The sequence below is a fragment of the Palaemon carinicauda genome, chromosome 6, assembly GCF_036898095.1.
Source record: "Palaemon carinicauda isolate YSFRI2023 chromosome 6, ASM3689809v2, whole genome shotgun sequence".
Lineage (NCBI taxonomy): Eukaryota > Metazoa > Arthropoda > Malacostraca > Decapoda > Palaemonidae > Palaemon > Palaemon carinicauda.
Window position 1 is genome coordinate 128,185,699 of NC_090730.1, and position 12,500 is coordinate 128,198,198.

The 12,500-nt window shown below is 34.2% G+C and overlaps 1 protein-coding gene across 1 annotated transcript in view; it reads left to right on the forward strand.

Annotated features, from left to right (window-relative positions):
- Nucleotides 1-12,500, forward strand: part of LOC137643228 (neural-cadherin-like) — a 41,326-nt gene that overhangs the window by 15,897 nt on the left and 12,929 nt on the right. Inside the window, exons 4-11 of the mRNA XM_068376072.1 lie at nucleotides 1,188-1,337; nucleotides 1,822-1,983; nucleotides 5,487-5,650; nucleotides 7,424-7,585; nucleotides 9,291-9,413; nucleotides 9,595-9,744; nucleotides 11,406-11,578; nucleotides 12,166-12,179. Coding sequence (XP_068232173.1) covers nucleotides 1,188-1,337; nucleotides 1,822-1,983; nucleotides 5,487-5,650; nucleotides 7,424-7,585; nucleotides 9,291-9,413; nucleotides 9,595-9,744; nucleotides 11,406-11,578; nucleotides 12,166-12,179 — 1,098 coding nt within the window. The remainder of the gene's footprint in view (nucleotides 1-1,187; nucleotides 1,338-1,821; nucleotides 1,984-5,486; nucleotides 5,651-7,423; nucleotides 7,586-9,290; nucleotides 9,414-9,594; nucleotides 9,745-11,405; nucleotides 11,579-12,165; nucleotides 12,180-12,500) is intronic.

Below are 12,500 nucleotides of genomic sequence, written 5' to 3' on the forward strand. Positions count from 1 at the left end.
GACCTTATACTAGGTAATTATTACTTTCTAAAGAGTAGTCAGCAAGTTGCCTAGATTGCATAACAAATATTGCTCGTAGTATGAAAAAAGGAAAGTAGAGCCTAATGAAAAGCACAGTAGTAATTTGCTTATGTTATTAGTAAATAGATGATACATACAATTAGTGGATGTTGATTCACTCGTTCATTACCCAATTTAGCATTTTATGTACAAATGTATTATGTGATACAAATTGTACAAGTTTCACCATTTTGACTTGGATTTTTTCGGGAGAAGATTAAAAAAAAAATAATCATGTATTACTTTCTGCAGAATAGTTTTAAGATTTTCAAAAACAGTGTGGTTAAAATTCTTGCTCCAAATTCTCCATGAACTGATAAAAAGGAAATCTGAATGTCTAATTCTCCATGAACGGAAAAGCAAGATCATAGTTTGTAATCCTCTATGAACAGAAAAGCTAAAATCCCTTTTCAAAATTCTTTACAAACAGAAAAAAAGTAGAATTATAATATAAAATTTTTCAGTAACCTAAAAGGCATAATTCCAATTTAGAATTCACCACGAAAAGAAGAGCTAGGATCTTAGTTTCAAATTCTTCATAAACAGAGAAGACATAATTGTCAGTTTTGAATTTTACACGAACAGGAAAGCGTTTGTTCGTTCGTATTGTATTAAAGACAACACTTCTTGTTGGCACGAACCTTTCCCTTGGTCGGCCCGTATTATTTTACTAGAACGCTAGAATCCAAGTTTTAAATACTCAATTAATAGGAAAGGAATGATTCTAGTTTCATGTTTTCTACGTTAAAAAAAAAAAAAAAAAAAAAATCTGTAAAGAAAAAACTGAAAAATATTTTCAGATTATGAAGAGAAAAGGCAAAACCCTTGTTAAATTTTTTCCGTAAACGGAAATCCTCGCCGGTTATATACAAAGACAAAAATAAGTTTTACGAGCATGTTTTGGACCCTTTTCGGTAATCACAAGTTAGTGGGACAAGAAAAATCTGAATGAAAGCGACTCGTATAATTTGATAGGATTCCTGAATACGAATAAAGTGTCAGTTTTCGAACATTTAATTAGTAAATAGGAATTGACACAAGTGTTCTTTCTATTATAAACCTCAGTGACATCGGATTTTCTTGCTCATATCAAATGTTTACTTTATTTCTCTATATTTTTTTTTCAGCTTCGATACTCGTTCGACCCGATGGCTTCCAGGGACGTGAGACAAAAATTTGCTCTCAAAACGAACGGGGAATTGTGGATGACAGAGCCTCTAGACAGAAAAGCATTCAAACAGTTAAAATCCCCATAAAAGTGTCAGATGGTGTCCCTGGTAGGATGATATAATATGCGAGTTTATTTTTATATAACTTTTAACGTCTAAATAACTGTCAAATTCTGAGACGAGGCTTTGGAGAGAAATATTTTCCAATTGTTTGTGTGTGTGCGTGAGTTTGTGTGAAGTGAGTTTGTGTGTGAAGTGAGGGCTAACTAAGTTCTTGATGCTTCTTTTTAATCAGAAAAATCTTAATAAGATACTACTAAAAACAGAAAATAATAATGTACAAAATAGTATTTAGTATTATTCAGCCCTGCAATGAATTTTCCTTTTCGTCCATCGCACAAAAAAGTCTCTCCTTATGTTCATATTTCTGGCTTTAGCCATAATGTCTTACAGATGGAAGTAAATTACCATCCATGTCTACGTTTCCTTAGTCGCCGAAAAAGCTGTTGGCCAACCAGAAACAAATCTTTCTCTGTTCCCGACCATTTTAGCCATTCAACAGTCGCTCTAATTTTTCTTTCTCATTTTCCAGCACACGAGCGAATGACGATATACTGGATCACGGTGCAGGACTTGAACGACGTCCCGCCAGTGTTTGATTACTTGAATGGAATCTACGAAGTGGAATTGCCCGAGAACCGAGAAGTGGGGAAGTCCACTGGAATCAAGTTGGCCATCAATGACTCAGATGTTGGTAAGGATGTTTAATTCCATGCGTGTTTCTTTTCGTTTTTTTCTTCTCGCGTGTTTCTTTCATTTTCCATTTATTGACCCATTGCTCTTTAAAGTACAAAGTGCATAGGAAGTCGTCTGATTTATTATGTTTGCTCTCTCTCTCTCTCTCTCTCTCTCTCTCTCTCTCTCTCTCTCTCTCTCTCTCTCTCTCTCTCTCTCTCTCTCTCTTTTTGTGTGAGTATTCCTTGCACTTTGTCAATAAAGTGAAGGTTGTCCACTTTTTAACTTTCTGTTCGTTACTTGCTTCCCGGTCCATAAATTATCGAAATGACAAAATTAATGAGAAATATGTGCATGAGTGTTGTAATTCAAGAGGTATTAGTTTGTTGAGTGTAGTTGGAAAAGTGTTTGGTAGAGTATTGATTAATAGGATTAAGGATAAAACAGAGAATGCAATTTTGGAAGTACAGGGTGGTTTTAGAAGAGGTAGGGGTTGTATGAATCAGATTTTTACAGTTAGGCAGATATGCGAGAAATATTTAGCAAAAGGTAAGGAGGTGTATGTTGCGTTTATGGATCTGGAGAAAGCATATGATAGAGTTGATAGGGAAGCAATGTGGAATGTGATGAGGTTATATGGAGTTGGTGGAAGGTTGTTGCAAGCAGTGAAAAGTTTATACAAAGGTAGTAAAGCATGTGTTAGAATAGGAAATGAAGTGAGTGATTGGTTTCCGGTGAGAGTGGGGCTGAGACAGGGATGTGTGATGTCGCCGTGGTTGTTTAACTTGTATGTTGATGGAGTGGTGAGAGAGGTGAATGCTCGAGTGCTTGGACGAGGATTAAAACTGGTAGGCGAGAATGACCATGAATGGGAGGTAAATCAGTTGTTGTCTGCGGATGATACTGTACTGGTAGCAGACACAGAAGAGAAGCTTGACCGACTAGTGACAGAATTTAGAAGGGTGTGTGAGAGAAGGAAGTTGAGAGTTAATGTGGGTAAGAGTAAGGTTATGAGATGTACGAGAAGGGAAGGTGGTGCAAGGTTGAATGTCATGTTGAATGGAGAGTTACTTGAGGAGGTGGATCAGTTTAAGTACTTGGGGTCTATTGTTGCAGCAAATGGTGGAGTGGAAGCAGATGTACGTCAGAGAGTGAATGAAGGTTGCAAAGTGTTGGGGGCAGTTAAGGGAGTAATAAAAAATAGAGGGTTGGGCATGAATGTAAAGAGAGTTCTATATGAGAAAGTGATTGTACCAACTGTGATGTATGGATCGGAGTCGTGGGGAATGAAAGTGATGGAGAGACAGAAATTGAATGTGTTTGAGATGAAGTGTCTAAGGAGTATGGCTGGTGTATCTCGAGTAGATAGGGTTAGGAACGAAGTGGTGAGGGAGAGAACGGGTATAAGAAATGAGTTAGCGGCTAGAGTGGATATGAATGTGTTGAGGTGGTTTGGCCATGTTGAGAGAATGGAAAATGGTTGTCTGCTAAAGAAGGTGATGAATGCAAGCGTTGATGGGAGAAGTACAAGAGGAAGGCCAAAGTTTGGGTGGATGGATGGTGTGAAGAAAGCTCTGGGTGATAGGAGGATAGATGTGAGAGAGGCAAGAGAGCGTGCTAGAAATAGGAATGAATGGCGAGCGATTGTGACGCAGTTCCAGTAGGCCCTGCTGCTTCCTCCGGTGCCTTAGATGACCGCGGAGGTAGCAGCAGTAGGGGAGTCAGCATTATGAAGCTTCATCTGTGGTGGAATGTGGGAGGTTGGGCTGTGGCACCCTAGCAGTACCAGCTGAACTCGGTTGAGTCCCTGAGTAGGCTGAAGGAACATAGAGAGTAGAGGTCCCCTTTTTGTTTTGTTTCATTGTTGGTGTCGGCTACCCCCCAAAATTGGGGGAAGTGCCTTGGTATATGGATGGATGGATGATTTCATTACAAATGATAAATCATTTAGAGTGCTAATTCGGGTCTTTGAATACAATTTCAAATAAAACTTTATATTTGATGTTGACGTAGAACATTCAGCGATAAAATTTTATAGCTGCAAACATTCAAAACAAATCCTAATATTATATTTGATATTTCGCATTCAACCATTTCTTTCTGTGAATAGTTTTGTCTTTAACTAATGTTTGATCTAATTTCCTGAATTACAGCAACAGTTATGACTTACGATAATGGCAAGAACAATAGCTATCGTAGATCATGTAATGTAATGCTATTATCGACTGGAAAAAGCATTGTTATTAGCGGAATTCAAATTGCTTGACAACTGTGAAGGAAAAGAATTGCAATACAATATAAACGCTCTTTCGCAGACAAGGTGACTTTTATTAACGATGGCATCACACATTTTTAAGTGCTAAACGAACTGTTTGCTTAACTTAATCCAGTATAATCTTATGAGTCATTCATAAAACTCTACAACGTATTCCAGTACCTGGTTTTGGGAACCTTCTTGTCTTACTACAGCTACCTTTTACCTCAGTTGCCCACGCTATTGAAAATACTTGTTTATTTCGATTGGTCTTTTCTATAAAATTATCGAAATGCTGTAATATTTGCCATATCTTCATTAAAACTCTCTCTCTCTCTCTCTCTCTCTCTCTCTCTCTCTCTCTCTCTCTCTCTCTCTCCTCTCTCTCTCTCTTCGAAAAAAACACTGTTTAACTATAAAGAACAATCTTCATATCCTTTCTCTTCTTTATCTTCAACTTGTGCGTAAAAATATACCTTTTACCTGATTAATTTGATTTACATACGATTTTTTCATTGTGTGTGAAGTGCTTTGGAAACGGCCTTATCGATAGATAGACACTTTATCAGTAATTGAATTCTTTGTCATTATATACATCAAAACGGCTTGTTTTTAATTACAGCCATAAACTTCCTATTCTTTTAAACGCTCTTCTCTCGGTAACTGTAATTTCCTGTTATTCGTGTGTCTTTTTAATTACGACAGCGGCGATGTTTTCTTGCTTCTATTTCAAGAAGACTCATAGACATTTCTCATTTTTCTCCACTTGTCATTTGTGGTGCTGCTGATGAAACAGCAGCTCTCTTGCCATTTGTTGCAGATGTCATAATAAAAATAACAGTTTAAGCATATTTGAATGGGGCTGCTGACATTTAGAATCTCTCTCTCTCTCTCTCTCTCTCTCTCTCTCTCTCTCTCTCTCTCTCTCTCTCTCTCTCTCTCTCTCATGCGACCTTATTGCCTGCATTTTGCTAAAGAAGTTTGTCATCAAATGAAAAAGGAAGGAAATGTATGTAACCTTTGCATGTACTGTTTCTTTCATAATTCATTCGGGCAGGACACAAATAAATAAATAAAATCACATTTAAGCTCCTTCGATCTTCACATATATCCTGTCTCACATATGTCAACACGATGAACAACCACATGAACAACAATAATGTCAAAAGCCAAATCTTATCAAATGAATCAAAACATTTAATTAAATGCAGTATTTCTTGAGTAAAAAAAGTATGGTATTTAAAACTATTGACAATACTCAATCCCAGACCACGGTGTGTATAGCATCCTCTTCCCTCTCTTCCCAGTGAATGTTTTCGAATACCAGATCGTCGATGGCAACGGGGAACAGAAGTTTCGAATCGACGAACCTACGGGTGATATTCTAGTTAACAAAGTGTTGGACTACGACCATCCTGTCTATGATCAAAACGTGAGTAGCACTGTTCAAGGGAATTTTCGCTTCTGTTTCAAGATTGTGTGATGAAAAGATATATATATATATATATATATATATATATATATATATATATATATATATATATATATATATATATATATATATATATATATCTGTGTGTGTGTGTTTGTGTGTGTGTGCACGGTGGTTCTTTGAATGAGTCACAATATCACAATTTGTAGTTTTACCATCTAGATTGGTGAAATTACTTGAAATTTCCTTAGCCAAATATCTGTCTAGCCATCAATCACCCTGCTACTGTCGCTGTGTACTCGTTAAAAAATAAGTTGCCAAAAAGTTGCCTTTATGCCAACACGGGTTCTTGCTCAAAATAGTAGCCCGTAATTCCCCGAGCATCCACCTTACACCAGAGTCAATATTTGTATCGACTCTGCTGTTATTTCAGTTCGTGAGAAACTATATCGTAGGATTTTTTCCGCTGTCTCCTAGGGATGTACCCACTGAAAATATAATTAATATCAAACCCTAGAAACTGGTATTGTTTTCAATTATCTTTAATCATTTCCAAACGATAATAGAAGAACGATATTAAGAATTAAATAAGTGCAAAATTTGAACGGAAGTTAAAAGATGATATTTTACAATAATGGACAAAACATTCTAGCTCCTAGTAAAACAGTTATTACTTGCGTGTGTCGTTAATTTAGATTTTACAACTTTTTTACATTTAGTTTCTAACATCTGTTTTGCTCTTCTGATAAACATCAATACTAGATAGCTATGAAATCAAGCAGTAGTGTTCTATTCTATATACAATTTAACAATATCTAAATGTAATAGTCTATGATTTAAACGGAATTATAATATGTCTGTCTATTGATTTTAATTTTTGTCTGTCTGTTAATTTACCTAGAGTGTTTAAAATTATTTGATTTCTTTGGGCATATAAGACTTTAATGCAACATTGACAATAGTCCCTCAGCTTTTTAAATAATATATCAATTTGGTTATATGATTTGATATTACATTGAATTGACAGCATAGATTGGAATTTAAAATTATTTTCTTATTAGGTTGGTAAATTTTTTTTCCTTATAATCACCATTGTCAGATTGAATGGAAACTTTTACATTATTTATTTGCCACTTTTTCTTTCTTAGCATATTTACCTAAGTAATGGTCCTTTGATTGGATATTCTTGTGCACGCTTAGAGCTAAATTTGCTCAAAAACTTAGTTAAGGGGAAGCTTTTCTGTGTTAAAATAATAACAGTTTACCTCATAGTGAAACGATTTGTTAATTTTCTTTCACTTAATTTTCCATAAGAATCTAAATCAATTCGTAAGTCTTCTTTTTAACGTTACTAATGAAAGATGTTGTTAGAATAATTTTGGCCTGTGTTAGAATAATTTTGGCCTGACACAAATAGTCATAATTGTTAAGCCTTTGGAATGAATTTCATATAGAACTATATATATATATATATATATATATATATATATATATATATATATATATATATATATATATATATATATATATATATATAGCGTCACGCTGAATGGCATTGCCAACCTACTTGGTCTCTCCCCGCACCTAGGGTAAGGAGAGGAGGAGTATTCATACCATGGTGGAGGGGCTATCCCTGATAGGTAGTTAGGAAAGGAAGTAGGGTTAAGAAGGGTTGAATCTGTGTGTACATTTCCATATACATATTTAACCGTCATTTTTGACGGGTCGCGTACACTAGCTTATGAATAACTGTTCTCATTCGTCTTCCTTTAGTTTACTCTACGAGTTCGAGTCTACGACGGAGCCAATCCTCCAGCTGAAACTAACGTGATTATCGCGGTCACGAACGTCAACGATCTCCAGCCCGTGTTTGAACAGATCAACTATACATTCACTGTCACCGAAAACACCGACTGCAATATCACTTTCGGAAAGGTAAGGGTGTTCCAAACTCTTAGACTTTCATTTCGTTTCGTTTTTATGTAGCCTTAATTTTCAAAAGTCAATTATATTTGTTTGAAATTATTGTTTCATTGGTTGTCTCAGATCAAATGTCTCTGTTGTAACATATTTTTTGTAATATGTAAATTTTGTTTATATTGGTTATGCAAATTATCATGATATTTTTGCCATAGTTACCGTGTGTGCGTCCTCTTTATCCTGTTTCTTTCTTCATAATTCACCGCAGTTTTAGCAGAATATACTAACATCAAAGTTATGTTCTTGTCCAATCTGCTTAATTAATCGTAGTTTTTTTTTTTCTTTTTTTTTAATAAAACTAACTCAGGCTTTCAATATAGTTTCTTATCAAGTTTTCTCTGTATTCGATTCCATTTTATACTCTTAATTTTTAAACATTTGTGCTCTTTGGCCAAACGTTTTTCTAAGGATTGACTTTTATATCTCGATTTTGATATTTTACAGTATAGCCAGTTTCCCTTTTCATTTCATAATTTTTGGGAGATGCCCTTTGTTGAAGTTTGTACATTTACTTATTCACCTTTTTTATGTTTTACACATTTATCAATCCGAACCTTTATTTTGGTAATTCTGGAATCATTTCCAAGATGCATTCAAAAGATATCTTGGAACACCCAGTAAAATTCACAAGAAAATTTTTTCTTGGATTATTTTTTGACATTGTCTCCAAAATCTTCAATACATTCGATCCTCAGATACTCAAACACTACTATCTAGTCAGGAATAAACGTTAAATCTTCGGCCTCTTCCAAATATTTCTCCAGAGCATGGTTTACTTTCCTTATTTTCATATTACCTTATGGATTTTCAAATATAAATGACAGTTTGCTTTGAATTCATCCTGATAAGCTACTTGTAGTTCCTATGTAAAAAAAATCCTAACGCATAGGTTTAATTCAAATAGTAAGATCTGATAGGTGCCTTGACACTTACCTAGTTATTATTATTATTATTATTATTATTATTATTATTATTATTATTATTATTATTATTATTATTATTATTATTATTATTATTATTAATTTGGTTTAGGTAGCCCGATTTTGGTATTTTTCAAGGTGTAAAAAGATCTTGATTGATCTGATGTTGGTCTTTTAATACAAGAATTAGAACTGTAAAAGAGAATCTAACTAAATACGTTTACCTCAGTCTAATTTTGTATGTGTTGATATTACAGAGAAGCAATCCGATTTAAAACTCTCAATATCTGCAGATCCTTCCGTACAGTATTTCACCCCTAAGGAACATGAATTTTTTGTTTCCCTTTTTAAGACATCTTTTTTTTTTTCAATTTTGAACGAGGTCCTGTGCTGAAAGTTATTATATTAGAAATATTAATGTCGGGCCACATTATCAACGGAAGATAGGCCAGTTACTTAACCTCTATTGAGGGATTGAATTTGTTTCCTGAAAATAATTAAGGATTAGTTATTATTGTTACCCGGATAACAGGGCATGTTTTTTTTTTTTTTTTTTTTTTTTTTTTTTTTTTTTTTTTTTTTTTTTTTTGAGGGTTCATAGATAACTGAAAGGTATTCTTCATTTAGTGAAATCTAATGGAGGGTAAGTATCATGCCATAAATAATTGTTACGTGGTATCGACGTTTCTTTTTTTTCTCACTAGAATAACTAATGAAATATGTTTGGTGTATTTTATCAGGTTTCAGCCTTGGACCCGGACTTGCCACATACAGTCAATCAAAACATACTATATTACCTGTCACCTGTCGAGTTACGCAACTTCACCATAGACAGCAAGACTGGAGATCTATCATTAAAAGGGGTAAGTAATAGGCTTTTATTTATATGAATCGTTGTGACATTTGGTGTTTTTATTCCTATTTTTATGGCTCAATTTTATGGATTCAGAAAATGCAGATATGTTCAACTATTCATTTTTATTCCTATAAACGATGTTATTTCTTAACAACAACATTGAGAGCCCTAAACTTTGTACTTTTCAGTGTCTGGATCGTGAATCTGCCAAGCGAGGGGTCATGACCTTGTATCCGAGGGCAAATGACGAAGGGGAAAGAGGTCACGATGCTGACCCTGCCACCGTTCACGTGATTATACGAGATCTCAACGATAACCACCTACATATACATCGACCGGTAGGAGAACGGTAACAACTTTTAAAATATCTCTCTCTCTCTCTCTCTCTCTCTCTCTCTCTCTCTCTCTCTCTCTCTCTCTCTCTCTCTCTCTCTCTCTCTCTCTCTCTCAGGTAAACAATGTAAAATAGGAATAAGCTAGGATACACTGTATATTCACGCATACAAAATTTCACAATAATGATTCGAGCTACTCTAAGAGCAATTGTCTTTACTGGTCTAAGGACTCCTTAATTTTAAACAACAATACATTAATCGTCATAGATTTAGCAATCTTGCGGTCCCATATTGAATTGAAATATAGATATTTTTATAATATGCGCTGTACTTTAATTCTTACAGCTAGTCTCATTTCGCTGTTGATATACTGAAAGAATGTGACGGCATCAGTCTTTGCTCTATTCAATATCTGTTATATATGGCAGATGATGTACAAGATGTAGTTCAAAGTATACATGAAGCAGTATAAATCTTATTTTCATACATTCCCATACATTTCGTATAGTATGTATATTTTCTTTCAATTTGTGTAAACAATTCTGCCTTGTTCACAATAAAACCCCCCTCTTTGTGATGTCTTTCCTCTCTCTCGTGTCTCATAAATATCATAATACATATATCGTCTTGTCTAAATTTTTCTTTCATACTCGTAATAAAATACCTATTACTAACCATATTTTCTTTCACGTAACCTCGCACCATTATATACTATTGATTCCAGTGCCAGTATTTTTATCATTCTTCCCAGGTATTTCATTTAAGCAACTTCCAACATCACATTCCATGTACTGTACATTCAATGCCTAAATACCACTTTTGAAAGAGTCATTTCACAACAATGATGTCCTTGGGGACTTGCTATGTTCAATGACTTTCTTACCTTGGTTCTTCCTGTTTCAGCCGGTTAACTCAGTATTTCACTCCTTTTAGAAGTGAAATATAGATTTCTATGTTTTCAACAGCTATTGCCTCCCATGCTTCTTTTATCGTTGGTTTTGATGAGACACTTATCTTCTGACAAACGATATTTGCTATTGTGACTAATGCCTGCAGCTTTACTCATACTATCCAATCATCATTGCAATAGTTGCAAAACGTAATCATTTGGCAAACATTCCACTTACACTTAAGATTATTTCGATATCTTCAGCGTACATTAAAACGTACATTGGGTTAGCATAACATGATCATCAGTCATTATTAGAGTTTTTTTAATTTTATTTTAGAAAAATATCTTATTACGTCTGGGATATATGCGTCTGTAAACAATATACTACTGACTACAAGTCTCTCTCTCTCTCTCTCTCTCTCTCTCTCTCTCTCTCTCTCTCTCTCTCTCTCTCTATTCCAGTATTATCTTCCTATTTTTCTATCAGGTACAGTAAAATAGAATTATGATGGTGATCCCTTTAAAATGTGTAACGATAATCGGTGAAGGCGAATAAACTGAATGAGAAAGTGCAGAATATATTAGGTTACAAAACTAACTACGAAAATCATACATTTTCCATTTTCTCAAATGTCACATGACAAAATAAAACTATTCTACATGTTTTTCAATTATAATTTGTCAAATAATCCCTCAATGACCTAATACAATCCTTACTAGTCCAGTCTTTTGATATTCTCTTTGCCCACTGGAAAATAATCTTTATTCAAAGGAGAACAGCTATGCAAGTATCATGGAGAACATGGACCCAGAAGACGTGAGGCCCATAAACATTAAACTGAACGACGACGATGGTTGTGAAAATGGTTGTCCCTGCACCTTGGAATTTGACCCAGGAACTCCAACTGCTTGGTTGGAGAAATTCAGCCTCGTTCAAATTGATGGGTAAGATGGACACTGCCAAATTAATTCCTTGATTCCATAACGATAAAGTTTTAGGGTAAATCATTTGATAATATTTCTTTTATCCTCGGAAGTATAAGGCTCAATAACGTTTAAATGAGAGTTTCACTGAACTTTTTGTCCATTATTATTATTATTATTATTATTATTGTTATTATTATTATTATTATTATTATTATTATTATTATTATTATTATTATTATTATTATTATTATTATTATTAGTGTTGTTATTGTTGTTGTTGTTGTTGTTGTTATCAAATAAATCTTCTTTCTACTTTCGGCTTTATTTCAATAAAACTCTCAAGTTCAGAACCATACGGGGCTTAGGAAGACTAAGAAACACGAAAGAGAAACTGCTTGTGCGTTTCAAGGCCCGACCAGGTTTTATAGACAAGCCTTAAAAACCGAAAGATATATAATTAAGAATTATTAGTCGAGGAACATATCGACGTCATCTTGGTCTTGCTAGAGCTAGACCATTGATTTACAATCACAGCCAGTTTTTTTTTTTTTTATTTCACTAACCAGAAATCATAATAATACAGTATTTTTGTTCTTGTCTATCAGAGGACATTCGCGAAGTAAGAGACCCCCAACATTCAATTGACATTTGTACTTTATAATATGACTCTATGTAATTTTGATTTAATTATTCAAAGAAACTGGTAGTTTCTATTCCTCATATGTTTGTGTGTTTATATAAAAATAAACCATTATTATAAGTGGACGTCAAAACAGACTTGTTTAAAATTCCCAAAACCTTTCATAAACAATTTGGCATTATAATAAGGGTTTTTGGCCCTATATTTAAAGTTAATAATCTTTTCATTCCAGATGATTTAGAATGATCAGAGCTGTTTATAATACAATTTTAAAGTTTTTATGTTAGCATTTAAACGCAG